The 27,762-nt window shown below is 50.4% G+C and overlaps 2 protein-coding genes across 2 annotated transcripts; one reads left to right on the top strand and one right to left on the bottom strand.

The window, feature by feature from the left end:
* Positions 1-557: 557 nt before the first annotated feature.
* Positions 558-27,645, top strand: LOC104939700 (sodium bicarbonate cotransporter 3). The gene is made up of 27 exons (XM_027275303.1): positions 558-1,046; positions 2,791-2,872; positions 4,806-4,946; positions 5,025-5,163; positions 5,970-6,130; positions 6,428-6,616; positions 7,603-7,983; positions 9,539-9,648; positions 10,576-10,733; positions 10,874-10,961; positions 11,043-11,189; positions 11,293-11,429; positions 14,001-14,052; positions 14,523-14,910; positions 22,617-22,791; positions 24,134-24,379; positions 24,472-24,577; positions 24,662-24,823; positions 25,080-25,193; positions 25,392-25,553; positions 25,632-25,883; positions 25,975-26,043; positions 26,120-26,293; positions 26,479-26,610; positions 26,691-26,779; positions 26,853-26,960; positions 27,035-27,645. The coding sequence occupies exons 1-27, from the start codon at positions 990-992 to the stop codon at positions 27,114-27,116; spliced, it is 4,101 nt and encodes a 1,366-aa protein (XP_027131104.1). The 5' UTR covers positions 558-989; the 3' UTR covers positions 27,117-27,645.
* LOC113744677 (uncharacterized) lies at positions 18,613-22,854 on the bottom strand. Its single transcript, XM_027275358.1, has 8 exons — positions 22,633-22,854; positions 21,815-21,865; positions 21,044-21,172; positions 20,661-20,940; positions 20,448-20,536; positions 20,259-20,309; positions 19,019-19,147; positions 18,613-18,937 (listed from the first exon to the last, which is right to left on the bottom strand). The coding sequence occupies exons 1-8, from the start codon at positions 22,805-22,807 to the stop codon at positions 18,654-18,656; spliced, it is 1,188 nt and encodes a 395-aa protein (XP_027131159.1). The 5' UTR covers positions 22,808-22,854; the 3' UTR covers positions 18,613-18,653.
* Positions 27,646-27,762: the final 117 nt, after the last annotated feature.

Below are 27,762 nucleotides of genomic sequence, written 5' to 3'. Positions count from 1 at the left end.
AGCTCCATCCTCTCGAGACGTCAGTCACACTACATGAAGAACAAAGCTGCTGTTAGCTCAGTTTGTTAGCTGGGCTGCCCGGACTGTGAGTTCAGAGCACCAGGGAGTGTAGAGGAAGAAGAAGAGGTACAGGCCCGGGGTGCAGAGGAATGCTGAAGGGGAGTAAGAGCCAGTGTCGTGCCAGAACTGGAGCTGGGCGAGCGGGCAGTGTAACCAGGCTCAACAGCCTCTATGGACATAATGGCAGAGGAGAAGAGGGAAATCTGACTTTTAGTGGTTGGTGAGAGCTTGGTGAAATGAAAGGCTGACTGCTGTCCTTTTGATCAGAAGTAATGTAATCAGAACAAATACTCGAGTACAGTCTGACACAGGCTGATGTGAGATGCTGGTTTAATTGGTTAGTTTCAGCTGTAGAAGCTCTGCAGACGTTTAAAGTTCTCTTTGTTCCCGTTGAGTCGAGGTCTGTGTGTGTGTTCACTCATTTGTTTGTGGTTGCCTGTGTGTGTGTGTGTGTGTGTGTGTGTGTGTGTGTGCTGTAACTGAAGAGGAAATGTAAAACCTCCCGTGTCATGTGTTTTCTATGCATACGTGCTGCTGCATGTTCACGTTGTTGTTGTTCCTGATTTGAATTCCTGAGCTGAGGCCTGCAGCTTCCTTCAGTCACTTCTGCAGCAGATAACAGACGGCAGCTCTGTGAGTGTCAGTGTCTCTGCTCGCTGCTCTGTTTGATGATCCACATTTCTGAGCAGGAAGACGTGGCCCCGCCTCCTGTTTCTGTTGTGTTTGTAGACTTCCAGACTCGCTGCTCGCTCTGACAGACGCTCAGTGAAGCAACACGCTCGGCTATAAATACACCAATCCTCGCTGAGGCTGTGCAGGCTGCACGCTGAGCCTGGACGACTCGCAGATCTGCACGTTAGGCAGCGTCCGACCCGCGAGGAGCTCACCGCCACAAAGTTTCTCTGTTGTTTCGTGCTGTGGCTGCAGCTATGGGAGACTTTTGGGGAGGTATTGCCAGTCAGAGAGTGGCCAGAGCGATGTCGCTGGTATGTACCATGAAAACACACTTTTTATCTGCTGCTTGAGTCTGTGCCGCGAGCTCGAGGCCTCCACACGCTGACCCGACTGACGTGTTCTTCAGAAACTTTTGAGGAAATCAGTTGAACAGGAAAAGAGCTCAAACTGAAGCTGAACATGTGTGTGTGTGCAAAGACACACGCAGGAACGATTGGTTTAGATTTATTCATGGATTCATCATTTTCCTTGTTTGATCATTTCATCGTTCAGGGTTCTGTGATCGATCAGAACTCGACTCCGTGCAGTCTTTCTGGTGTGTAGTAAAGTGAGCTCTGTGCTGGGTGTTTCAGAATCTCCCTCCGGACACTTTGTGCTTCGTTCTTGGTCTCGTGTAAATCTGAAAGCTGATCTTTGAGTCCGAATCATCACCAGATTCCTCCGGGCCAAAATTATTTTTAGAATCATTTGGAAACTGAACGTCACCACGACGTTACCGCCAACAGTCACAGATCAGATCCACTCGGACCAGCTCAATGCGATATTTAATAGTTCATCATTTATGTATATTTTTCAAAATAAAACCTCTTTCAGACTTCTGTGCTGCCCAGCAGCAAATGACCCATGGACCAGAACCAGTACCAGTACCAGTCTGTTTAACTGACGCTTTCATTGCTTTTTGTTGGTGCAGCAATAAGTTTTACTGACACAGAACCAAGGTCCAGTTGTAGAGGGGGACAGATAAGGAGGTCCTCTCTGTGTTACTTTAATGTCAGACCAACGTTATTTTAATGTTAGACCAACGTTACGTTAATGTTAGACAAGCGTATCAATGTTTCAAACATGAAGCTTTGTGATTGGTGGATCAGATACACGCTGAATTAAACACACACTCTAAACAGGAGCTGTTACCATAGTAACTGTAGATTTGTTGTTGGTGCTGATGTTCAGTCCGTGTCGCAGCTGCACCGTGTTGAACTGTGTCATGTTAGTTTACACATGTCGTCACGGGTTACCGTGTGTGTGTGTGTGTGTGTGTGTGTGTGTGCTGTACAAACAGACAGCAGGCTGTAAGCTCAGAGTCAGTGTGTGTGTGTGTGTGTGTGTGTGTGTGTGTGTGTGTGTGTCTCATCGTGTTTATTTGATTTCAGTCCAGCTGCATCTGACCCCGCCATCCTGATGTCCAGCTTTCAGAGCACTTCCTGTTTGATGACTCATGGCATGGCCCCGGGCTGTGGGCGGAGCCAGACAGCAGCACCTGCACGTCCACAGTGTCATGTTAATAATCAGCTGACGTTGTCGTCTCTGACGGAGTCCGCCATGTCTGTACAGACGAATTAGGGCAGGGTGAGGCGAGGTGGTTGCAGTCAGGCTCAGGAGGAAGTGGTAACCTCTGGGAACTGAAACACTGACTGCAGTTCCTCTAACGTCCACCTGAGGCTGGCTCCAGAAGTGAGTCAGTCTCCATAAGTCCCCATGTCCAAATGTCCAACTTCACAGCAGAAATAAACATGTTTACAGCCTGGTACAAAAAACAGTTTTGGTCTCTGTAGCTAATTTCCCCGTTCATGACAACTGTACTGAGGGTGAATTTATATACAACTCACCAACAGCTGATTATGCAAACGTCATCACCTGGACAGGTGTGTCCACAGCAGGTGACTTACTGACTGCTACGGTCGATCGACCTCAGTGTTCATGGTCAAGGTGACGGATGCTCTGCAGAACCTTTGTTCAGATAATGACCATGACGATGGTCTCGTTGTGTCGCTGCAGGGGAACGATGAGGAGGCGGTGTTGGATCAGGGGAAGACCAGCTCCACCCCGTACACCAACTTTGAGAAAGAAGAGCTGGAGAGTGAGTACACACACACACACACACACACACACACACACACACACACACACACACACACACACTGTGTTTGCAGTCAGACAGAAAGTATCAACGATGACTCGTCTGTATTTACACTCAGTCATCAGAGCGAGAAAAGAAACGATGACTCATGTTACAAACAGAAAGTTTAGACGCTGAAACAAGAAGAGAAACCTTTTTTCAACGTTTATTCAACGTTTATTCAGCACAAAGATGTTTAATGTTCATTTAGCAACACGTGTCCGAGTGCTGACAGGTACACACACCTGTGTGGAGCTTCCACAGGTGAACGGCTCCGTCTGTCACGTTCCACACAGAGATGAGCAGCGGTGAACGCCTCGAGGTCGGCTCGTTCGGCCACAGTCAGAGCGGTTAGCATCAGTGAGCTCGTCGAGGTGTTCAGCATGGACCAACGTATGCAGGGTGGACTGTTCACCTCCAGATGTGATTTAATCTCACCACTGAGGAGCAAAGTTCTAATCCCATTTGGAGCCTCGACTGCATCGTTGTTGAAGCGTTAACTGACTACGTTAATGGTAGACTGCATGAGGGATTTCTGTCCATGGATGAACTCCTTACAGATAGAGCTGAAACACGTATGGTCATTAGGGATGCACCGAAATGAAAATTCTTGGCCAAAACCGAAAACCAAAAATGAGGAAACCAAGGCCGAAAACCGAAACACCGAAAGAAAAGATTATGTCAGTTATTAGAACCATTGCATTCATAAAGAATAAATCAATTAGTATGAAAGTATGAAAACATTTATTTAGCACTGACATTACAACAATGCACAATATAAATTAAAATTCAAAACAAAATGTTTAACTTGACCTTGAACTGACTGAAAGATTCTAAAATGATGTATGTTCTCTCATAAAGAGGATCTTTCAGGATCTCATTGAACACATCAGACAGACGCGTCCTTTCTTCTGCGCTCCGCTCTCCTCCGGTCCGTCTCTGAGCGGGTTGTCCGCATGCAACGCGGCCTGGATCATTTCTCGTGCGCGCTTCTTTATTCCCACATCCAACTGATCCTTATAACGCGGATCAAGTACAGTCGTGATGAAGTGCAGAGGATCCGAATAGATCTCAGTGAAACGTGTGTTCACAGACTCCGTGTACTTTTCATTGTTTTCACTCCGTGGTCCGTCTCAAACTCTTTGCTTAGAAGACGCCTCAGTGCTGCAATTAACGGAATAACGTCTGCTACGAGATATTGAAATACATCCACACCGCAGACATGTTGACCCAGATAACCGTGTGCTAGCTGCACTTCCTGCTTGCGTCATCACAATTCTGTTTCGGCCGTGTTGTTTCGGTGATGTGGGTCTTTTGGGCCATTTTCGGCCAAAAATTTTCGGTGGCCGAATTTTCGGTGCATCCCTAATGGTCATACAACAGGAAGTGTCGGAATAGTATCTCGAATGGACCGATCACATCCATGTATTCTGGTTACGTCCCAAACTGAAAACATCCTGAGGAGATATTTGATGCTCAAAGAGACGTTGAACAGGATTTACCTCCAGATCCTCCTGAGGCTCCGTCAGAAGGTCTGAGCCTTGAAGTGCTCATAGAACTAACACGTGGGTCCAGAAGGTTTGGGACCTCGATCTTTATTAAGATCTTTACTCCTGTCCTGTCATGGCTTCATTACATACGAGCAGTATTGGTACAAACTCTGGTCTGGTTACTTGTTTGTTTGTCTGCTGTTGTCTGAATATGTGTATTTGATTTAGTATATTTAATTTGGAGTTCATTTGTTTGCTTCATCTCAAACCAGCTGAACAGATTTTCAGATGTTGAAATGTTCCTTTGTGTACATGTAGAAACATGACTGATGGCATGTAGCTGCTATAATACTTCTCACACTGTTTGTTTCACGGCTCTTGTACTGACTGTTTCCCTCCGTCAGGTCACAGGGCGGTGTACGTCGGCGTCCACGTTCCTCTGGGCCGACAGAGTCGACGGCGTCACCGCCACAGAGGACACCGACATCACCGGAAACGACGGGACCGCTCAGACCGGGAGGATGGACGAGAGTCCCCCACAAATGGTGGCGTCCACACTCTTTAAAGACACTCTGTGACGACGCCGTGATCTTGAGTTTGACAGTTTGTCATTTTCTCCGCAGACACGCCGTCTCAGAGAGTTCAGTTCATCCTCGGGACGGAGGACGGAGACGAGGAGCACATCCCCCACGACCTGTTCACCGAGCTGGACGAGCTCGCCTTCAGAGACGGAGACTTCCAGGAGTGGAAGGAGACGGCCAGGTGAGGACACACACCTGTCCTTCAGGACAATCCTCCAGTCCTCTGCTGAGCTGTAATAACACTTCACTGTTTTCACTGCTGATCCTTCAGGATCAACCTTCGTTTATTCAGGACTTATCAGCTGAGCCTCGAAGATGATTTTCATAAACCTGTGTGACTGAACTGGATTTGTACAGACGTGTTTCAGACCAGACATCAACCTGAACCGAGCAGGAGAAACAAAGAAATCACGTTTATCGTGTGTGGAGGCTATAGTCCTCGCTGCAACTGGCCCCGGTTCAAATCCCGCATCGGACGGCCATTTACTTAGTGTCACTCCCCCTCTCTCTCTTCCTGTCTATCTTCAGCTGTACTATCATTAAAGGCATAAAAAGCCCAAAAAAATTATCTTAAAAAAAAAACAGCTTAGAGCAGATCGAGCCGACAGGAAGTCAGACACAGAAACAGATCACTTTTCAAAATAAAACACCCCGTGCAGACTCCAGATCATGAAAAGAGGGAAAACTGTTTAACTACGTAGCTTCTTCCTCATGGTCGAAATAACATAAACATAAAGCAAGAACAATCTGACCAAGTTTATAAAGTCTGGACCAAGCCAGGTGGAATTATGGGTAATTCTCTAGTTGGCGGTGCCGTTAAACGACCACAGAAGAAGAGGACGAGGACACAACGAGGTCGTTTAAAAAGAAAACCTGATCACATGATTCATGTCCGTTAGGAGATCTTCATGAACTGAAACAGACCTGCTCGGGTACATCATGCCGACACGTGAAGTTTGATCTCGTCTTGTTTGTCGTGTTTCTCAGGTGGCTGAAGTTCGAGGAGGACGTGGAAGATGGCGGCGAGCGTTGGAGTAAACCGTACGTGGCCACGCTGTCGCTCCACAGTCTGTTCGAGCTGCGCTCCTGCATCCTGAACGGCACCGTGCTGCTCGACATGAGGGCCAACACCATCGACGAGATTGCAGGTCAGCTCGTTAAACCAACGCCATCTCCGTTAGCTACGTTAGCCTGTGTAGCTACCGCTGACTGCTAACTTCGCTCGGGCCAATCAGAATCAAGTATTCATCCAGGCAGATTTATTCACTCATCTGGATAAAAATGCTAACTGATTGTTTTGCATAATTTGGTAAATTAATTAATGCACGTTAAATAAAAGAGGACCAAGGGTTGAGCCCTGGGGAACTCCTCGCATCATGTTCCTGGTTTGGGAGCGGCGGTCTGTAAACATATGTCCTAACCTCATGCCATCCCCCCACATGCAGACATGGTGATTGACAGCATGCTGGCGTCAGGTCAGCTGGAGGAGACCCATCGAGAGAAGGTGAGGGAGGCCATGTTGAGGCGTCACCACCATCAGAGCGAGAAGAAGCTGAGCAACCGGATCCCACTGGTCCGATCCTTCGCCGACATAGGCAAGAAACACTCCGACCCCCATTTACTGGAACGCAACGGTGAGACCACGGCGCGCTCGTCATTCTGAGATTCACCTTTTTTAAATGTTCATCGGCAGACCAGGCGTGACTCTTCAGTCAGTTCCTCTGTCTGTTCAATTAAACCTCGCTCAGCTGTCGTCACAGTAACTTTGAGTTACTAAAGTAACTGTAATTCTTTGGCCGTGTGATGAAGGGTGAGGCGCTGGACTGCTCGAGTCCTGGTCTGTGATGTGTCGCCGTGTTTCCTGCGACTGTGTCACACTTTCTGAACTCGTTCAGTGTTTTTTTTGGTTTCAGAGTTCTGAGTCCTGATTGGTCGAGGTAACAGAGTAACAAGACGACGGGTCTCTGATTGGTGCATGGCATCGTGTCGGCATGGTAACGTCTTTTTGGTGTGTGTGTGTGTGTGATGGAGCTCTGTGCTTCGAGTCAGCGTTTTGTTGCCACTGCATGAGCGAGGTCCAAACGAAGGGTTAATTAATAATAACGTCAGCGCTAACCTGAACAGGCCTGCTGAGTCAGCGAGCTAATAACCAGCTAATGCCACGTGACGAGTCAGCGTTTTTTAATATCCGGACTTATTAATCGGGTTTGTGAGCAAGGAATGTTTTAATTTTGCTGAAGTGTGTGTGTGTGTGTGTGTGTGTGTGTGTGTGTGTGTGTGTGTGTGTGTGTGTGTGCGTTGTCTCGACCTTCCTGCGCCCCCAATACTGACAATAATCCCAAACTACCTGAGGTTTTTTAGAGGTTTTTTAAAGGTTTTAGAAGGACGTTATAAATACTGATAAATAACTTTTCCATCATGTGACAAACAGAACTCTCATGATGTGTTCACATGAAGGCCTGGTGGTTCGGCTGGTCCGTGTAAAAGCTCAGTCAGTGGCTGTAAACATGTTTATTTCTGCTGTGAAGTTGGACATTTGAACATGGGGACTTATGGAGACTGACTCACTTCTGGAGCCAGCCTCAAGTGGACGTTAGAACTGCACAGCACGCAGCATGAGCATCGTCCTCTCGTCCTCATGTTTCTCCTTTCACCCTATTCTTCTTCTTCTCTTCTTCAGGGGAGGGTCTGTTCTCCTCCTCTCGTCTCTCAGTCCTCCGTCGCTCCTCTATCTCCTCCTGTGACACCTCCACCCCTCCTCCGTCCCCTCGCATCCCCAACCTCCACAGCCCTGCCTCCTCGCCTCAGACCACTCACCACCTCTCAGAGCCCTGCCCGCCCGGCCCTGCCCCCTCAGACCATGCCTCCACCGCCGCTCTGCTCCTGAAGGACTGTTGGGAGGAGCAGGGATCCCCCAGGTGGTGGTTTACCCGCCAGAAGAGGAGGGTGTGTTCAAGATGGAGGACCACCAGGACCTTCACAGTGACTCAGGCAAATATCTGTGAGCACGACTCAGCACGGTGTGGCTTCACTAATCTGTGCTAACGTCTACCTTCTAGTGAACACGGCTATACCAAACAGAACCTCTGAACCGGCAGTGTCCAGTCTAACAGCGAACACAGCGACAGAACCTCTGAACCGGCAGCGTCCAGTCTAACAGCGAACACAGCGACAGAACCTCTGAACCGGCAGTGTCCAGTCTAACAGCGAACACAGCAGTCTATCAGGTGGTTTTCTTGCCGGGTTTGGATCCTGGCGTCAGTTCAGTTAGCTACACGACTGACCGAGCTAACCACAGTTAGCGCTTCACTGCTGATCAATGTTTACATCAAGTAATGGAAGCTAACGTTAGCAGTTAGCTACGTTAGCAGTAGCTCCAAACCAGCTGGATCCTCAGTGTTAGCTTTACTTTTTTATATTAGCTTTAGCTCTTTAGCTGTTTCCATCATAAAGAATACCTGAAAATTAGTGATGTGTCGTTCATGAATGATTAGTTCAATATGAACTAATCTTTTATATGACTCTGGAGTAATGAGTCGTCTCAGTGAGTGAATCGTTCATTTTCATGGAGTACCTTCCCTCACCACATGGCAGGCAGCTGTATAAGCTCAGTCAGCAGGACAGGAAACAGAAATGATTAGTTCACGAGTCGCTCAACTGTGCGTCCGTCCTCAGGTCCTCGTTCATCGGATCGTTCATACTGATCGTTCATACTGATCGTTCGTGCTGATCGTTCATGCTGATCGTTCGTGCTGATCGTTCATACTGATCGTTCGTGCTGATCGTTCATCGGATCGTTCATGCTGATCATTCGTGCTGATCGTTCGTGCTGATCGTTCATGCTGATCGTTCATGCTGATCGTTCATACTGATCGTTCATACTGATCGTTCATCGGATCGTTCATCGGATCGTTCATGCTGATCGTTCATGCTGATCACTGTGGTGCTTTTAAACAACAATGGCAGGGAGGACACAGGACACAGTCACTTTATTGTGGTGTGTTTGCTTTCCTGGTTTTCATATGGTTTGAACTGCTTGTGGCATTTTGTTTATTATGCTTCGTCAGCTGAAGCAAACCATGCTGCCTACAGTGTTAGGTGCTTCAGTGCATCGATGATTCTTCGAGCTGTCGACTGGAGCAGACTCATCATCATCATCATCATCATCATCTGACTCGTGGTTATTGAGTTACTGCTGTTAACGTGCTGAGGCTGACAGGATTCAAACTTTAAAGTCCAAACAAACAGGAAGCAGTCAGTGAGCGTGACGACTAATGATGCAGAGCATCAGAGCTGACAGTGACATTAACTTCCTCGTTCATTTGACACCAAAATAAACAGCAGACCCAGCAGCAGCTGATATCACTGCCTAGTCCAGCAGCAGTCAGCCCAGCTCGGCGTCTGTCTTTCAGCCTTTTATTTCACCAAGCTCTCACCAACCACTAAAAGTCAGTCCCACATTTACTCTTGTCCGGCGGCTTCTTAATCATTTTCTCCCTCTAGTGTCGCCTTGAATTCAGTCATCATGAACTGGCTCCGTCTTTCCGTCTCTGCAGGTCTGCTGGCGTCTCCTCACTCGGCTCCAGGAAACCTCGACAACAGCAAGAACAGCGAGGGTCGCATCAACGGCGGCAGTCGGGAGAACAGCACAGTGGACTTCAGTAAGGTAAAGACCGCTGCCGCCTCCGTGACTGTCTGTTACAGGAAGTTAAGTTTTTAAAGATCCAGGAAGGTTTGATGGTCGATATAACGGCGACGGCAAAATGTAGAAATACAGAATATGTTTGATTATCTATCACAAAAAAGAAACATCTGTGAGTCCATCAGCATCAAGTCTCATCAGGGTTTATTCATTTACACTTAAACTCTCAAACATCCAACCAACAAGCTGCTTTTAGTCATGTGACTCGTGAACCTGAAGGAGCCAATCAGAAGCTGTGTTTGGACGATGACTCATTTGTTTCTCAGCAGGACTGCGACTGTGTCTGTCTGCCGCCGCCGGCCGGCAGGACGCCCGCTGTAAGTCTGCCCGCCTGTCAATCAGCGGCCGTCGACCAATCAGTTGCCTGTGTTGTGATGCGTTGTGTGGTCGTGCTGCTGTTTGTGTTCAGTGACGTCGCTGTGACTCAACTCGACCGTCAGCTGTGTCAGTGTTTGATGTCAAAGTGTGTTGTTGAATCAGGATGACAAGCGTGGACAGATACCAGTCAGCTGTGAGCCAAAGAGAGTGAGTGACAGCGGAGACGTCACGGAGACTACGTCCAGGTTTTAGACAGTCTGCGGGGACGTCACAGAGACTACGTCCAGGTTTTAGACAGTCTGCGGGGACGTCATAGAGACTACGTCCAGGTTTCAGACAGTCTTTACTGACTTCTGCGACGTCTGCTGAAGAAGATCATGTGAAATGATCGAGAGCTGCTCAGCTCCTGAACATGAGGAGAACATTAAAGATCAGATCAGAGGAAACTCACTCAGCCTGCTGCTGTTACCTGACACCTGTGACAGAGACATGCTGACTTCTGGCGCCCCCTGCAGGCTGCCTTGTTCATTGATCGTGTGTGTGTGTGTGTGTGTGTGTGTGTGTGTGTGTCAGGTGGACATGAACTTCATGAAGAAGATCCCTCCTGGTGCTGAGGCCTCCAACGTCCTGGTGGGTGAAGTCGACTTCCTGGAACGGCCGATCATCGCCTTCGTCCGACTCGCCCCCGCCATGCTGCTGACCGGACTCACAGAGGTCCCAGTGCCCACCAGGTGAACACACACACACACAGATACACAGACACACACACACACACACTCTAACACAGACACACACACACACACACACACACACACACACACACACACACACACACCTCTGTGATGAGCTGAAGGTCGGTGTGTGTCTGCAGGTTTCTCTTCCTGCTGCTCGGTCCGTTTGGTAAAGGTCCACAGTACCACGAGATCGGACGCTCCATGGCCACTCTGATGACGGACGAGGTGAGACGTGTCACGGTGGTCGTGCGTGTGCAGGTTCACAGGTGAGTTGGTGTCTTTACTTCCTCCTCGTCTCTCTGGCAGGTCTTCCACGATGTGGCCTACAAAGCCAAGGACAGGAACGACCTGCTGTCGGGCATCGACGAGTTCCTGGATCAGGTCACTGTGCTTCCTCCGGGCGAATGGGACCCGAGCATCCGCATCGAGCCCCCAAAGAGCGTCCCGTCTCAGGTGAGGCCGGCGCGGCTCTGCTCCACCTCCACCTCCGTCCTGTCACACAGTTTGATGCCCCGTCTGACCCGAGTTCACCTCTGTGTCTTCTGTCTCTCTGCAGGAGAAGAGGAAGATGGCGTCTGTCCTAAATGGCTCCGCCCACTGCTCTGACACCGTCAAGGAGGCGGAGCATGAAGCAGGACCAGAGCTGCAGAGGACGGGGAGGTCAGTGTACAAGGACTACAAACATGGCCGCCAGTAGCTTCATCCTCTGTGTGCTCTGTGAGACCTGACTGTCTGACTGTCTGACTGCCTGTCTCCTGTCTGTCTGTCTGTCTGTCTCCTGTCTGTCTGTCTGTCTGTCTGTCTGTCTGTCTGTCTGTCTCCTGTCTGTCTGTCTGTCTCCTGTCTGTCCTGTCTCCCTGTCCGTTCTCCTGGCTGTCTGTCGTCGCCTTTCTTCTGTCTGTTGTCTGCCTGGCTCCTGTCTGTCTCCGTCTGCTTCTGTCCGGTCTGACTCTGTCTCCTGTGCTGTATGTCTGGTCCCTGTCCTTGTCCTCTGTCCTGTCGTCGTCTCTGTCTGTTCTGTCTCTGTCCTGTCTGTCGCTTCCTGTCTGTCTGTCTTCCCTGCCTGTCTGTCTGTCTCCTGTCGGTCCTTCTGTCCCTCCGCTGTCCCTGTCCTGTCCCTGTCTTCCGTAGCTGTCTGTCTGTCGTCCTGTCCTGTCTGTTCTTCCCTGTCTGTCCCTGTCTTCCTGTCTGTCCTCCTGTCTTCCTGTCGTCTGTACTGCCTGTCCCTCCTGTCTGTCTGTCCCTCAGGTCCTGTCTCCTGGTCTTTCTGTCGCTGTCTTGTATGTCTGTTTCCCCGGTCTGTCTTCCTGTCTGTCTGTCTGTCTCCTGTCTGTCTGCGCTGTCTGCATTCCCTGTCTGTCCGTCTTCCTGTGCTGCGGCTGTCCTCCGTCTGTCTGGTCGTGTCTCGTACTGCGCTGTCTGTCTGTCTCAGTCTCTTGGGCGTCCCCCGTCCGTCTCTGTCGGCTCTGTCTCCGTCCTGTCTGTCCTGCTTACTCCTCTGAGCTGTCCTGGGTCGTCTGTCTCTGTCTCCCTGTCCGTTGTCCTCGTCCTGTCGTCTGCCCGTCGTCCTGTCACTCGTGTCTCCGTCTTCTGTCTGGTCCTTCCGTCGTCTGTCTGGCGTCTGTCGTCCTGTCTGTCGCCTGGTCTCGTCTCGGTCTGCTTCTCCTGTCCGGTACGTGTCTGTCGGTCATTTGGTTGTTCTGGTGAACGACGTACCGTGAGGAAATGCTCCCTTCCTGTGGAGTGACATCAGAGACCGGCCGTCAGCTGACAGTGTGTTGGCGTCCGTCCTCTTCTGTACAGGCGCCTCATGCACCGGTCCATCCGTTCGGGGGGCTGCGTTGGGAGAGGCCCACCAAAGGAACGGATAGAAACCAACAGGCGCAGACCATAAACCAGAACCAGCAAACTGACGCAACCTACTCTGTTTTGTGATTGGTTTAATGAAACGTTTGCGCTTCTCTATATGCCTCTCTCCTGTCTCTCTCTGTCCTGTCCTCTCTGTCTGTCCTCGGTCTGCTGTACGTCTCTCATCCTCTGTGCTCTCTCTCTCGTCCCCTCTGGTCTCTTTCTCTCCTGCTTCTCTGTCTCTGTCGTCACTCTCTCTAGTCCTCTCTGTCTCTCTCTGTCTGATCCTCTCTCTCTGTCTTCGCTCTCTCTCTCTCTCCTCCTCTCTCCGCTGTCTCTCCTCTGTCTCTCCTCTCTGCCTTCTCTCTTCTCTCCGTGTACCTCTCTTTTGTCTACTCTCTCTGCTGCATCGTGTCTGCTCTCTCTTCGTGTGTCTCTCTCTCGTGCTCTTGCCCTCTCCGTCTCTCTCTCTTCTGTCTCCTGTCCGTCATTCTCATCCCGGTCCTCTCTCATCTGGTCTCTCTCTGTCTCTCGGTCTCTCGGGCTCATCTGTCCTCCGCGTCGTCTCCATCCTACTCTCTGCTCTCTTCCCTCTCGCTGTCTGCCTCTCTTTCGCTCTCCTCTCTGGTTGCCTCCTTTCTCTCTCTCTGTCGTCTCTCTGTCATCTCTCTTCATCTCTGTCCTCTTCCTCTCCTCTCTCCATCTGTCTTCTCTCTTTCCTCTCCTCAAATCTGTCTCACCTCGCTCTCTCCTCATCTGCTCTCTGTGTCTCACCGTCTCTGCTGTCGCGTCAATCTCTCTCCTCTCTCTCCTGGTCTGCTCGCTCTCTTTGCGTCTCTCTTGTCTGTCCTCTCTCTCCCCTTCTGTCCTCCCTTTCTCTCTGTCTAGTCTATGCTGGGCTCCGCTTCCTGTCCCTGCTCATCTGGTCCTCTCCCTCTCGTCTCTCCTCGCTCCTCCCGCCTCTATTTCTCTGTCTCTCTCTCTCTCTGTCCTCTCTCCTCCTCTCCTCTCTGGGATCTGCTCTCCTCGCATCCTGTCTTCTCCTCTTTCCCATCCCTCTCTCTTCCCTCATCCGTCGTCGCGCTCTCTCCGCTGTCTCTGCTCCTCTCGCTCTGTCCCTCTCTCTCTTCGGCCTCTCTTCCTCTCTCTCGGCCTCTCTCTCCTCTCTCTGTCTCTCTGTCGTCATTCCTGGTCTCTCTCTCTGCACCTCCCCGCCTGTCTCGCTTGCTCTCTCTCTCTCCTTCTCTCTCTCTCTCTCTCTCGCTCTGCTGTCCTCCCCTCTTCCGTCCTCGTGTCTCTCTCTCTGTCTCTCCTCGTCCCCTCCCCCCCCTCTCTCTCTGTCACTCTCGCTCCTCTCTCTCTGTGCCTCTCTCTCTGGTCTCTTCTCTCTCTCTCTCTCGCTCTCTCATCTGGTAGAGTGGCCATAGAGTCCCGCTTTCGGCGTCCTGACCGGCGTGGCGTACTCTCGGTTGGCGTCAGCTCTCACCATCCTCGGGGGCAGCACCGGTCCGGTTCTCGGCGTTGAGGAATTCCTCTTCACCTGCTGCAGGTGAGTCATGCTCCACCTCAGTGTTGTCGAGGTTTCGTCATCTCAGTGGAATCCACGCCCTCATCCGGTCTGTCGCACAACTCCACCAGGCGTGTACACGCCGCGGTCACTGTTCTAGTCGATGTTTTCAGACCTGCTGCCGGCTTCCCGGTGTGAAGGATAGGCGTGAGACAGATGTTAAGAGAAGGTGATGAGTACAGATTTAAAGAGATAGGCTGAGGACAGATTGAAGGAGAGGTAGATGAGGAACAGATGTGAAGAATGAGATGAAGGAACAGATGTGACGGAAAGGTGATGAAGACAGACGTGAAGCGATGGAGCTGCGGCCCCTGTGCCGCGCGGCGCATCTACCCGATGTGCAGGCGAGGTGACGAGGGACCGCTGTGCAGGCGCGTGCTGCGGCCAACTTGCCGAGCGCGGCGCTGGCGGCCCTACTGCCGGAGGGCGCTGCTGCCCGCTGTGCCGGCAGCCCTTGCGGCCAGCGTGCCCGGAGCGGCGCTGCGGACAGACGTGCGGACGGAGACGTTCGGCCAGCTGTGCAGGCGCGGGTGCTGCGGCCCGCTGTGACGGCGCGGCGCGTGCGGCCCTCTACGGCGCCGGCGCGAATCGGACCGCCCGTGCAGGAGAGCGATGAGGACAGACCTGAAGTAGGGAGCTTGAGGACAGAGTGGAAAGGGAGAGGAAATGAGGCCAGCTGTGAAAGCGAGGCATGCTCCCGCTGTGCGGCATTGCATGTCGGCCCGCTGTGCCGGAGCGGGTGCGCGGCCCGCTGTGCAGGTACGGCGCTGCCAGGCCCGCTGTGCCGGAGCGCGCTGCGGACACTATGATGCCGAGACGGAGATGAGGACAGATGTGCAGGAGAGGGATGAGGACAGATGTAGAAGGACAGGTTGATCGGCGAGGCTGTAGCAAGAAATGTGAGGGAGGTAGAGGAACAGATGTGAAGGAGAGTGATGAGGACAGATCGTGAAGGAAGGCGATGAGGAAGCCGATGTGAAGGAGAGGACGATGAGGACAGATGTGAAGGAGAGGGCAGATGAGGAGCAGATGAAGGATAGGAGAGGTGAGGACAGATGTGAAGGAGAGGTGATGAGGACAGATGTTGAAGGAGAGGAGTGAGGACAGAATGTGAAGGAGAGTGGAGATGTGACATGAAGAGACGACGAGGTGAGAGGACGATGTGAAGGAGAGGAGTAGTAGGACAGATGTGAAGGAGTAGGTGATGAGGCAGATGTGAAGAGAGGAGATGAGGACAGATGTGAAGGAGAGGTGATGAGGACAGTGATGTGAAAGAGGAGGAGGACGATGAGGAGACGCGATGTGAAGTGAGAGGAGATGAGACAGATGTGAAGGAGAGGTGATGAGGACGATGTGAAAGAGAGGAGAGAGGACAGATGTGAAGGAGAGGAGATGAGGACAGATTGTGAAGGAGAGATGAGGACAGCATGTGAAGGAGAGGCGATGGAGGACAGATGTGAAGGAGAGGTGATGAGGACAGATTTGAAGAGAGGTGATGAGGACAGATGTGAAGGAGAGGAGATGAGAACAGATGTGAAGGAAGGAGATGGAGGACAATGTAAGGAGAGGTATGAGGACAGATGTGAAGGAGAGGAGATGAGGACAGAGTGAAGGAGAGGAGATGAGGACAGATGTGAAGGAGAGGAGATGTGAAACAGATGTGAAGTTAGAGGCGATGAGGACAGATGTGAGGAAGGCTAGGAGGAATGAGAGGCGATGAGGACAGATGTGAAGGAGAGGAGATGAGGACAGATGTGAAGTGAGGGATGAGGACAGACGTGAAGGAGAGGTGTATGAGGACAGACGTGAAGGAGAGGAGATGAGGACAGATGTGAAGAGGGAGAGGAGAGAAGAAGGGATGATGAGAGGTGATGAGGACAGATGTGAAGAGAGGAGATGAGGCAGACGTGAAGGAGAGGTGATGAGGACAGACGTGAAGTAGAGAAGGAATGAGGACAGATGTGAAGTGAGGAGATGAGGACAACTGAAGGAGAGTGATGAGGACAGACGTGAAGGAGAGTGATGAGGACAGGTTGTGAAGGAGAGGAGATGAGGACAGACGTGAGAGAGTGATAGGACAGGTGTGAGGAAGAGATGAGGACAGGTGTGAAGAGAGGAGATGAGACAGGTTGAAGGAGATGAGGACACATTGTGAAGGAGAGAGATGAGGGACAGATGTGAAGGACGAGAGTATGAGGACAGATGTGAAGGAGAGGTGATGAGGACAGACGTGAGAAGAAGGAGAGTAGATGGAGGACAGACGTGAAGGAGAGGTGATGTAGGACGATGAATAGAGGAGATGAGAGACAGATGTGAAGTAGAGGAGATGAGGACAGACGTGAGGAGAGGTGATAGGAGGACGATGTGAAGGAGAGGAGACAGAATGTGAAGAGAGGTATGAGGACAGATGTGAAGGAGAGGTGAATGAGGGACAGACGTGAAGTAGAGGAGATGAGGACAGATGTGAAGGAGAGGAGATGAGGACAGATGTGAAGGAGAGGTGATGAGGACAGATGTGAAGAGAGGCATGAGACAGGTGGTGAAGGAAGGAGATGAGGACAGATGTGTGAAGGGAGAGGTGATGAGGACAGATGTGAAGGAGAGGGTGATGAGGACAGAGTGAAGGAGAGGTGATGAGGACAGGTGGAGGAGGAGAGGAGTATGAGGACAGACGTGAAGGAGAGGTGATGAGGACAGGTGTGAAGGAGAGAGATAGGACATGTGTGAAGGAGAGGAGATGAGGACAGATGTGAAGGAGAGGTGATGAGGATAGATGTGAAGGAGAGGAGATGAGACAGGTGTGAAGAGAGGAGATGAGGACAGGTGAAGGAGAGGTGATAGAGGACAGATGTGAGGAGATGGATGAGGAGGTGTAGAGAGGGAGAACAGTGTGAAGGATGATGATGGACATGAGGAGAGAGTATGACAGATGTGAAGGAGAGTGAGATGAGGAACAGATGTAAGGAGAGAGATGAGGACAGATGTGAAGGAGAGGAGATGAGGACAGATGTGAAGGAGAGGAGATGAGGACAGTGTAAGGAGAGGAGATGAGGACAGATGTGAAGGAGAGTGATGAGGACAGATGTGAAGGAGAGGAGATGAGGACAGATGTGAAGGAGAGGAATGAGGACAGACGTGAAGGAGAGGATGAGACAGACGTGAAGGAGAGGTGATGAGGACAGATGTGAAGGAGAGGAGATGAGGACAGACGTGAAGGAGAGGCGATGAGGACAGACGTGAAGGAGAGGTGATGAGGACAGACGTGAAGGAGAGGAGATGAGGACAGACGTGAAGGAGAGGTGATGAGGGACAGACGTGAAGGAGAGGGATGAGGACAGATGTGAAGGAGAGGAGATGAGGACAGACGTGAAGGAGAGGCGATGAGGACAGACGTGAAGGAGAGGTGATGAGGACAGGATGTGAAGGAGAGGAGATGAGGACAGATGTGAAGGAGAGGTTGGGATGGCATCACCTCCGTTCCTTTCCTAAAGGATGCTCGGTGTGTCCTAAAGGAGATAACAGAGGAAGCACTGAAGCTCCTTTCCTTCTTATCAGCTGAGCTGTCGTATCATGGCAGCACGTCAAACTAAACTAAAATAATTAATGTCGGTGAGTTATCGGACATAGAGACATTTTTGTAGTGATTCCTAGAGCTGAGCCGGCTGAAACGAGTATCCGGTACAGATAAAGCAGAGTCCGATTATTATACGAGTCAGCATCTGTGCTCGGAGTGAATGAACGTCCTCATTGGGTCGCTGACTGTGTCTGCGCTCTGATAGGCTGGTCACAGCGCCTCACATACACACACACAGGTGTGTTCGCTCACACTGATCAGCTGTCTGTCTCTCCCTCAGTCACTCAGGTTCACGGCTCAGTTTGTTTTTACCTCGGGTCGAGTTCTGCTGGACGTGGGTTTGTTCAGACGTGGTGCTGCCTGTAAACTTCATAATTGAACCGCCCGTGTTTTATTCATTGTTGTAAAACTTGTTCTGTAAATAGTTTGTTTGTGTCGTGATCCGCTGATCTGAAGCTCAGTGCTGATGCTGTCCTGCAAATAGTTTTATATTCAGCAAAAAATAAAACGATTTCTGATCAACTGCATGCCTAAAATAACATACAGCTGAAGCCCCGCCCATTTAAACACAGGTGACACTTCTTAATGATGTGCAATATTAATGTGCAGGATATTAAATGACAGTAAAGCTCCACGTCATGTCCTGTTCATCTGTAAGATGTTTCATCCATTAAAAAATAAATCTATATTAGACTGTGATAAACAGACTTCAGCTTCTGATGCATCTTTCTGTTTTGATTTATTTTAGTAGAAATAATCGTGACTAATAAAAAAATAACGGATCAGTCGACAAACAAAAGAAAGCAGCTTGTTTCCGAGTCTCAGACTGAAGCGAGTCTCTGTCCACAGACACCAATCACCGTGGTAACAAGAGAGGACAAGACGAGCTTTGATCACAGACTTTATTAAAGGTGCCACAGACAGGTCCTCACATGGGGAACAGCAGGAAGCCGCTGAAGGTGCTGTGGTGGTTGCTGTTGTCCCAGATCTGAGTGTTGTGCCACAGTGACATCTTCAGCGTGTCGCCCTGCTCCAGCAGCAGGGCGGCGCCGTTGGACGCCGTGTCGCTGCCCTCGCCGGACGGCTGCTCGTGGGCGATCAGCTGGATCTGCACGTTGTTTTTGTAAAGGACGGCGCTCATGGTGAAGTCGGTGGGGGCGTTGGCGGTGAAGCGGATGTAGTAGACTCCACGAACAGGAGCCGTGAACACACCTGGAGGAGGAGGCGGGGTTAATAAACAGTCACTTATTTCCACGTTACGCTGTGAATATTAGACGGGGTTTTGTCGCTGACCGGTGTCAGAGTTGTACGCCTGTCCGATGTTGGTCAGGACGTCTTTGTAGACCAGTGTTTTGCTTCCTGTCGTCGTCTTCTGTAGACCGTTGCCTCCAAGAGAAACCGCAAACGCCACCTTCGGTACGTCTGAAGAGGAACAGGACAAAGGAAGTAGGAGACAGAGGAAGTCTTCACAGCCTGGACTGAGTCTGTTAAACTACACTACTACTGATGGTAACCACAAGAGGGTTAGGGATGTAACGATGCATCGTGACACGGTAAAAATCGGCACAAATGCGTGACGACTTGCACCGGTTGGCAGAAAAAATGAATCGCGATTCTTGGCTTTTTCTTACATTATCTTAAAAAGTCACTGGTTGGTGATTCATTGGTTCAACGTCAGACGTCAAGTCACGCGACTCACGTCACTACGTAGGTACGGAGACAGAGCGAGGGAAGAAACAGAGGACGCAGCGAGCAGCTTGAAATCAGCTGTGTGAAGTATTTTAGATTCAATATGTTCACAAATACAACCGTGAGAAACAGACTGAACCAGAACAGCATGGAAACATAGAGAGACTGCAACATATAGAGGCAACACGAGCAACATGCAGCAGCAACATGCAGCAGCAACATGCAGCGGCAACACGAGCAACATGCAGCAGCAACATGCAGCAGCAACACGAGCAACATGCAGCAGCAACATGCAGCAGCAACATGCAGCAGCAACATGCAGCAGCAACATGCAGCAGCAACATGCAGCAGCATATCAGCCACAGTGAGAAGCAAAGTAACGTTACGCCACCTCGAGAGGAAAACTGCACATCACAGCAGTTAACAGCAGTTTACTGTGAGACTGTTTCCAAAGAAAGCAGATATCTGTGTTTTGTTTTGCACTTTTTGTAAGAGAACACAAACAGTTTGAGAGTTTCTGTAAAGCCAGTTTTTGTCCCTTTACGTCGACGATGTAAAGGGACAAAATCTCTTTACAGAGAGTTTAGAAACCTTTTCTTCTCCTGTATCTAACAGTGTCAAAGTGTCTCAGAGAAGCAGAACACACCGTTATTATTTTTATAAGAGAACACAAACAGTTTGAGAGTTTCTGTAAAGAAAGATTTTTTTCCTACAAATAAAAAGTTTAATGGTTTTATTTGTAGCTCATTTTGATTTTAAAAAATCGTGAGAAAATCGTATCGTGAACAAAAAGTCGTGAACCGTGTCGTGAGTGTCTCGTTACATCATCACAGCAGAGACTGACCTCTGATCTCCTTCAGCTCCTTCTCTGTGGCCTCCAGTCTCTCTTTGACTTCTACAAACACAGAGACAAACTCTTCATCATCATCGTCAGCTGATGAAGCCACACAGCAGCTGGCACAATAATTAAATGTGTTCAGAATAACGAGACGAAGGCACCAATCAGATGTCCCCGCCTGTCTTTGAGTCTTACCCAGGTTCTCTGTCTGCAGCTGCGTCAGTGACGCCTGAAGAGTCTTCAGCTGAGAGTCGAAGTCGTCCTCCTTCGGCGCCTCGTCCACCCTTCAACACAAACACACGGAGACAGACGTCCGTCTTTAGGACACGCTGTGGACTGATGTCAACAGGAACGCTTGATTCATTTGTTAGAACTTATCAGCCAATCAGAATCAGGCGTTTTCCTCACATGGGGAACAGCAGGAAGCCGCTGAAGGTGCTGTGGTGGTTGCTGTTGTCCCAGATCTGAGTGTTGTGCCACAGCGACATCTTCAGCGTGTCGCCCTGCTCCAGCAGCAGGGCGGCGCCGTTGGACGCCGTGTCGCTGCCCTCGCCGGACGGCTGCTCGTGGGCGATCAGCTGGATCTGCGCGTTGTTTTTGTAAAGGACGGCGCTCATGGTGAAGTCGGTGGGGGCGTTGGCGGTGAAGCGGATGTAGTAGACTCCACGAACAGGAGCCGTGAACACACCTGGAGGAGGAGATGAAGAGACGAACAGGTCACCTGAGTCTACCACATCCTACGGCTTCTTTGTTAACGGCACATTCATTTCATTGGTTAGGTCGCTCCTCACCTGTCACGGCGTTGTAAGCCCCGCCCACGTTGGTCAGCACGTCCCTGTAGACGAGGTCTTTGTTGCCCTGCGTCGTCTTCACCATGCCGTTTCCTCCCAGGGAGGCAGCGAAGGCAACTTTAGGTGTTTCTGTACGAAATAACGATTTCATCTCGTCAGGAAGCTAACGGTAGCTGCTGTTAGCTCAGTGTGTTAGCTGCTGTTAGCTCAGTGTGTTAGCTGCTGTTAGCTCAGTCTGTTAGCTCAGTCTGTTAGCTCAGTCTGTTAGCTGCTGTTAGCTCAGTCTGTTAGCTCAGTGTGTTAGCTGCTGTTAGCTCAGTCTGTTAGCTCAGTCTGTTAGCTGCTGTTAGCTCAGTCTGTTAGCTCAGTCTGTTAGCTGCTGTTAGCTCAGTCTGTTAGCTCAGTCTGTTAGCTGCTGTTAGCTCAGTCTGTTAGCTGCTGTTAGCTCAGTCTGTTAGCTCAGTCTGTTAGCTGCTGTTAGCTCAGTCTGTTAGCTCAGTCTGTTAGCTGCTGTTAGCTCAGTCTGTTAGCTGCTGTTAGCTCAGTCTGTTAGCTCAGTCTGTTAGCTGCTGTTAGCTCAGTCTGTTAGCTGCTGTTAGCTCAGTCTGTTAGCTGCTGTTAGCTCAGTCTGTTAGCTCATGTTAGCTCAGTCTGTTAGCTGCTGTTAGCTCATGTTAGCTCAGTCTGTTAGCTGCTGTTAGCTCATGTTAGCTCAGTCTGTTAGCTGCTGTTAGCTCATGTTAGCGTTAGCTGGATATTTTGGCGTGTCACCTTTGATCCTCTTCATTTCGGTCTCGGCTGCGTTCAGACGTTGAGTCAGAGCTGCGAACATTTAAAGACACGTGAGAACATGAAGAAGTCTGACGGACACGGAACCATCGTGACGGCTCAGTCGGTTTCCTCTGGGTGAATTCAGTAACCATGGCGACGTGTCTTTGATACATCAGCTGAGGTCAAAGGTCGTTCCTCCTAAGAATGGCTCCATCGCTCTGATTATTCAGCGTCTAATTCAAGAACTTCTTCTTCACGTCTTCAAAAGAGTCTCAGAGTCTGTGAGATGAAACCACGTGATGGAAACGGGCTTCACTGCGACCTCTGACCTCTGACCTCTGACCTCTGTCATGTATGATTAGACAGACCACACACACACACGTGATCGGAGCCTCACACTGCTGCACGGGTTCATCTGAAGTCAAATGAAATGAAATCAAGTGAAGTTTAAAATCACAGATTTCTGCTGATGTGCTGAAGTGTAATGAGCTCCTGTCTGTTCGTCTGTAAACGCGTCCGCGATGTGTGAGTGACATGAAACATGTTTTAGTGTCCACGCTGCCGTACGTACAGAGAACTGAGACGATGCTTCATGTCCCTGCAGACGGACAACAAACATCAAAACTATCACACACAAGTTTAAAGAGATCCGAGGAAAACACTGCAAATCTAAAAAGATGAACAGAATCAACACGACACGAGTATAAGAAGAACATATGATATGTACACAGCGTCATCTGATTTCTACAATCGTTCATATAATTCTAATAAATATTCTCTAAGTATAAATTCTCTCTCATAGTCTTGAGCAGCCTCACCTCGTCTCTCGGCCTGCAGCTCTTCCAGGACGGCCTGAGCCGCCTTCAGCTCGGCCTGCCCGTCCACGGGCTGAGCCGCCTTCAGCTCGGCCTGCCCGTCCACGGGCTGAGCCGAGCCAGACCGGACCAGGCAGACCAGGGCCAGCAGCAGCAGGATGGGTAGACACTGAGACATGATGAGGGACAGGATGAGGAGGACGGAGACGCTGCTGCTTTTTATAGAGAGCGAGAACCTGTGGTCGTAGACCTCGGTCCAACAGTTAACCTGATGATTGATTATTCTGTTTGAACCAGATAACGTTATCAGACCCGGTCTCTGAAGACATGATTCAGTCTGTGTGTGTGTGTGTGTGTGTGTGTGTGTGTGTGTGTGTGTGTGTGTGTGACAGTGATGTGTGTGTGTGTGACAGTGATGTGTGTGTGTGTGACAGTGATGTGGGAGGAAAGGCTCGTTAACCACTCTATAGTGACCACGACATGTTAAGTGTTGTCCGAATGTTTAGTGTCCACTCTATGGTCACTGCATGTTTCCCACAATTCACCGCGAGATGTAGTGAACATCCGATGGTCACTAACCGAAGCAAGATATCCCATCATGCATTGCCAGAAGTTAAAATAAATATGGCAGCTGGAGCCAGCAGGGGGCGTAGTTTGACCGAGGACAGTTTATTGAATTAATTAAAGAAAATGATTTCTACTCTAATTAAAAAGCAGGCTATCACTCACAATTTGACGACGTCTTGCTAGTCTTAGAAGAGCAGTGCATCTTCTCCTCTCTATTCTAGTTTCCTCCTGATCATCAATAACTGAATTATTGATAAAACGAACACAAACAGACTGACAGTAGACGGCATTTCTTTAGTGCTACAGGAGTTTTCTAGAATGACTGTGTGTGAGGAGCAGTACAACAGTCACAAGTTTATTCTATTGTTTATTTTATTACACATTTCAAAACAAGGCAATTTAAATTTCTACATTCATAAAAAAAAAAAGGTGTAAAACGAACAGCATATAATTAAACATTCCAGGAGATTACACTGTAACTTTCTGTTACTAAAGAGCCAAGAGAATAAAATATAAAAATCTGCTTAAATAGAAAACAAAACACGAAAATAAAACGCACAGGACAGTAATCAAAAGACTCTAATTTAATAAAAATGCAGTAGTAAATGGACAAGACGACATTAATGTGGTACGTTTTAATTGTGCGACAGCAGTGACATAATTACCGGCGCCAAGTGTCCGAAAGTGTCAGAACATTTTTTCTGCTGAGCTCACTATATAGTCCACTACATTTATTTCCCTATGTAGGAAGTGAGTGAGTGATTTCGGACACAGCCAAAGATTATTAAATTAAATTAAAGTAACCATGATGAGGAGCCTCGTGGGCTGAGGGTAGAAGCTCCTTCTGAGCCTCTCGGTTCTGGCTTAGTTATCCAGAACCTTCTCCCTGCTGCCCCCTGCTGTGTCCTCGTCTCACTGTCCTCTTGTCCGTCCTCAGTGACTACGGACTGTGCTACCTGTCCCTGCGGACCAGTATCGGACTCTGGACCGCCTTCCTGTGCCTGGTGCTGGTCGCCACCGACGCCAGCTCTCTAGTCTGCTACATCACCCGCTTCACGGAGGAGGCCTTCGCCGCCCTCATCTGCATCATCTTCATCTACGAGTCTCTGGAGAAGCTGTTCAAGCTCGGAGAGGACTTCCCCATCAACATGCACAGCCAGCTGGACAACCTCACCTTCTACACGTAAGGCTGACCCGGCTCCGAGCTGGACCCGTCTGTTTCTCACCTCTACAACTCTGCAACTGTTTTGATGTGTACCTGCTGCTCTGTCCAAGGTGTCAGTGTTCTCCACCTGCCAACGCCTCACATGAAGTCCTGCAGGCGTGGAGCAACAAGAACGTAACCTCAGAGAACGTCCAGTGGGACCAGCTGACTGTGAAGGTCTGACCCTTCTACACCATGAAGTGTTTCTGCCTTCTTTCACTGCTTCTCACTTCAGCTCTCTGTCTCTCTGTCTCTCTGCAGGACTGTCAGGATCTACATGGGAAGTTCGTCGGCCTGGCCTGCAGCCACGACCGTCCTTACGTCCCCGACGTCCTCTTCTGGTCCGTCATCCTCTTCTTCACCACCTTCTTCCTCTCCTCCTTCCTCAAACAGTTCAAGACCAAGAGATACTTCCCCACCAAGGTCTGTAAGACCAGTAAGACCATGACTGTTTTTAGTCTCCGTGACGTCCCCGCAGACTGTCTAAAACCTGGACGTAGTCTCCGTGACGTCCCCACAGACTGTCTAAAACCTGGACGTAGTCTCTGTGACGTCCCCACAGACTGTGTAAAACCTGGGCATAGTCTCCGTGACGTCCCCACAGACTGTCTAAAACCTGGACGTAGTCTCCGTGACGTCCCCACAGACTGTCTTTGGTCACAGTGTTTTGTGTGTGCAGGTTCGGTCGACCATCAGTGACTTCGCCGTCTTTCTCACCATCATGATCATGGTGCTGGTGGATTATCTGGTTGGAGTTCCTTCACCCAAACTCGACGTACCCGACCGCTTCGAGGTAACGGCTCCGCTCTGTTTGTCAGTTCAGAATCTGCCGGCTCAGCAGTCGGAGGACGCTGCTTTATCAGCTGCTGTATTTGATTTAGCGTTGGAGAATGTGGACAAAGGCCAAAGACCTGCAGATCAGATCAGTGAGGACGAGCTTATCAGAGGATTGTGTCAGAATCACTCTGTCTGTGTCTGTTCGTCTGTCCAGCCCACGTCAAACACTCGTGGATGGCTGATCTCCCCGCTGGGTCCGAACCCCTGGTGGACGCTACTGGTCGCCGCCGTCCCCGCTCTGCTCTGCACCATCCTCATCTTCATGGACCAGCAGATCACCGCCGTCATCGTCAACAGGAAGGAGAACAAGCTGAAGGTGAGGACGCTGACGGCTGTAGGAGGTGAACACACAGACGGCGGCCCCGTGATGAACTCTGTGTGTTCTTGGTTGCAGAAAGGCTGTGGCTATCACCTGGACCTGCTGGTGGTGGCCGTGATGCTGGGCGTGTGCTCCATCATGGGCCTGCCGTGGTTCGTAGCAGCGACCGTGCTCTCCATCTCCCACGTCAACAGTCTGAAGCTGGAGTCGGAGTGCGCGGCGCCGGGCGAGCAGCCCAAGTTTCTGGGCATCAGAGAGCAGAGAGTGACCGGCTTCATGATCTTTGTCCTGATGGGCTGCTCCGTCTTCATGACCTCCGTCCTCAAGGTGAACGCCACACCTCCGGTCCTCACAAAGATGGTGTTCCTTTAAGATTCACCTCAAATAATCCAAGCTGTGAAATGTTTCTGTCCTTCAGTTCATCCCCATGCCCGTCCTGTACGGAGTCTTCCTCTACATGGGAGTGTCCTCGCTCAAAGGCATCCAGGTCTGTCTCCGTCTCAGTCTGTCCTGTTACGTCCTCGTCAGTCTGTGCTTGTCTCTGACGTCTGTCCGTCCTGCAGCTGTTCGATCGGATCAAACTGTTCGGCATGCCGGCCAAACACCAGCCGGACCTGATCTACCTGCGCTACGTCCCTCTGTGGAAGGTCCACATCTTCACCGCGGTGCAGCTGTCCTGCCTCATCGTCCTCTGGTCCATCAAGGCGTCGTCCGCCGCCGTCGTCTTCCCCATGATGGTGAGACGAACACACACGACATAACTCTTACCAGCAGGTTCCTTCAAAACATCGACATGATCATGAGCGCTCAGCTCCGAACATCTGCAGACGACCAGAAGGTGAAGCCTCTGAACGCCGCTGACCTCGCCAAGACGAGGCTGTTTCGTGCACACTGACTCGCCTCGTCTCGCCGTCCTCTGCAGGTTCTGGCTCTGGTGTTCATCCGGAAGCTTCTGGATTTCTGCTTCACCAAGAGAGAGCTGAGCTGGCTGGACGACCTGATACCGGAGAGCAAGAAGAAGAAAGACGACGACAAGAAGAAGAAGGAGAAGGAGGTGAGGCGTCAAACGAACAACGCTCGCCGTCCGTCCGTCCGTCCGTCTGCTCACCGGCCGTGTTGTTTTTGTTCTTGCAGGACGCTGAGCGGATGCTGGAGGAGGCCGAGGACGACGAGCCGTACGATGGAGGCAACGTCGACTTCCCCATCAAAAGCCTGAAAGGACGGTGAGTCGATGACACGAGGACGCGGTGAGTCATGTGACTCAGGCGCAGACTGTAACGTGTTTGTGTCGTGCAGCGTGGACCCATCGGAGGTGAACATCTCAGACGAAATGGCTAAAAGCGGCATCTGGAAGTCTGTGTCCATGACGTGTGAGGGCAGCAGAGCTCTGCGGCGCAGCAGCAGGTACGAGGAAGGTGAACAGGTGAACTCTGACTGATGGACCAATCAGAGCCCTGCACTGACCGTTTGTCTTCCAGCCAGGAGAAGCTGTCGAGCGTCCAGATAAACGTGGAGAGCGAGGACGGTCGGCGAGTCGTGGACGCTGAGACGTCGTTATGATCCGCCGCCGGAGGACGAGGCGCTGTGACCCTGTCTCCAGGGGGCGGGGCCAAAAGGTGGAGGTGGACCAATCAGGCTTCACCTCACCGAACTGTTTCCTGGAGGAAGTTTTTTATTTTCTCATCGTTTTATGGTGAAACATGGCCGCCTCAAAGACTCAGAGACTCAGAGACTCAAAGAGTCAGAGACTCAGAGACTCAAAGACTCAGAGACTCAGAGACTCAGAGACTCAAAGACTCAGGTTTGTTTGACTGAGGCGGCTGCTGCGCTCTGATTGGCTGAAACTCTGGACGCCTGAAGAACAGCTGACGATTAATTTGATAACTTCAGACTTTCAGTGTGTGTGTGTGTGTGTTACAGTGTGTGTGTCTGTGTGTGTGTGTGTGTGTGTGTGTCTGTCTGTGTGTTACAGTGTGTGTGTGTGTGTGTGTGTGTCTGTGTGTGTGTGTGTGTGTGTGTTACAGTGTGTGTGTGTCACAGCTGCTGTCGTCGTTTTTTCTCAAAGATTCAATAAATCATTTTAATCTGATTATCTTTGGTTTCATACAGACTGAATGTTACTTTAATGTTAGACCAGCGTTATGTTAACGTTATTTCTCGTGCCGTCCTCGTTGCGTTCACGTTATCAGTCTGTTTGGTCGGACTT

This window comes from Larimichthys crocea, unplaced genomic scaffold (assembly GCF_000972845.2).
Source record: "Larimichthys crocea isolate SSNF unplaced genomic scaffold, L_crocea_2.0 scaffold100, whole genome shotgun sequence".
NCBI lineage: Eukaryota > Metazoa > Chordata > Actinopteri > Sciaenidae > Larimichthys > Larimichthys crocea.
The sequence above is the reverse complement of the archived record's forward strand: the minus strand, read 5'-3'. Positions and strand labels throughout refer to the sequence as shown.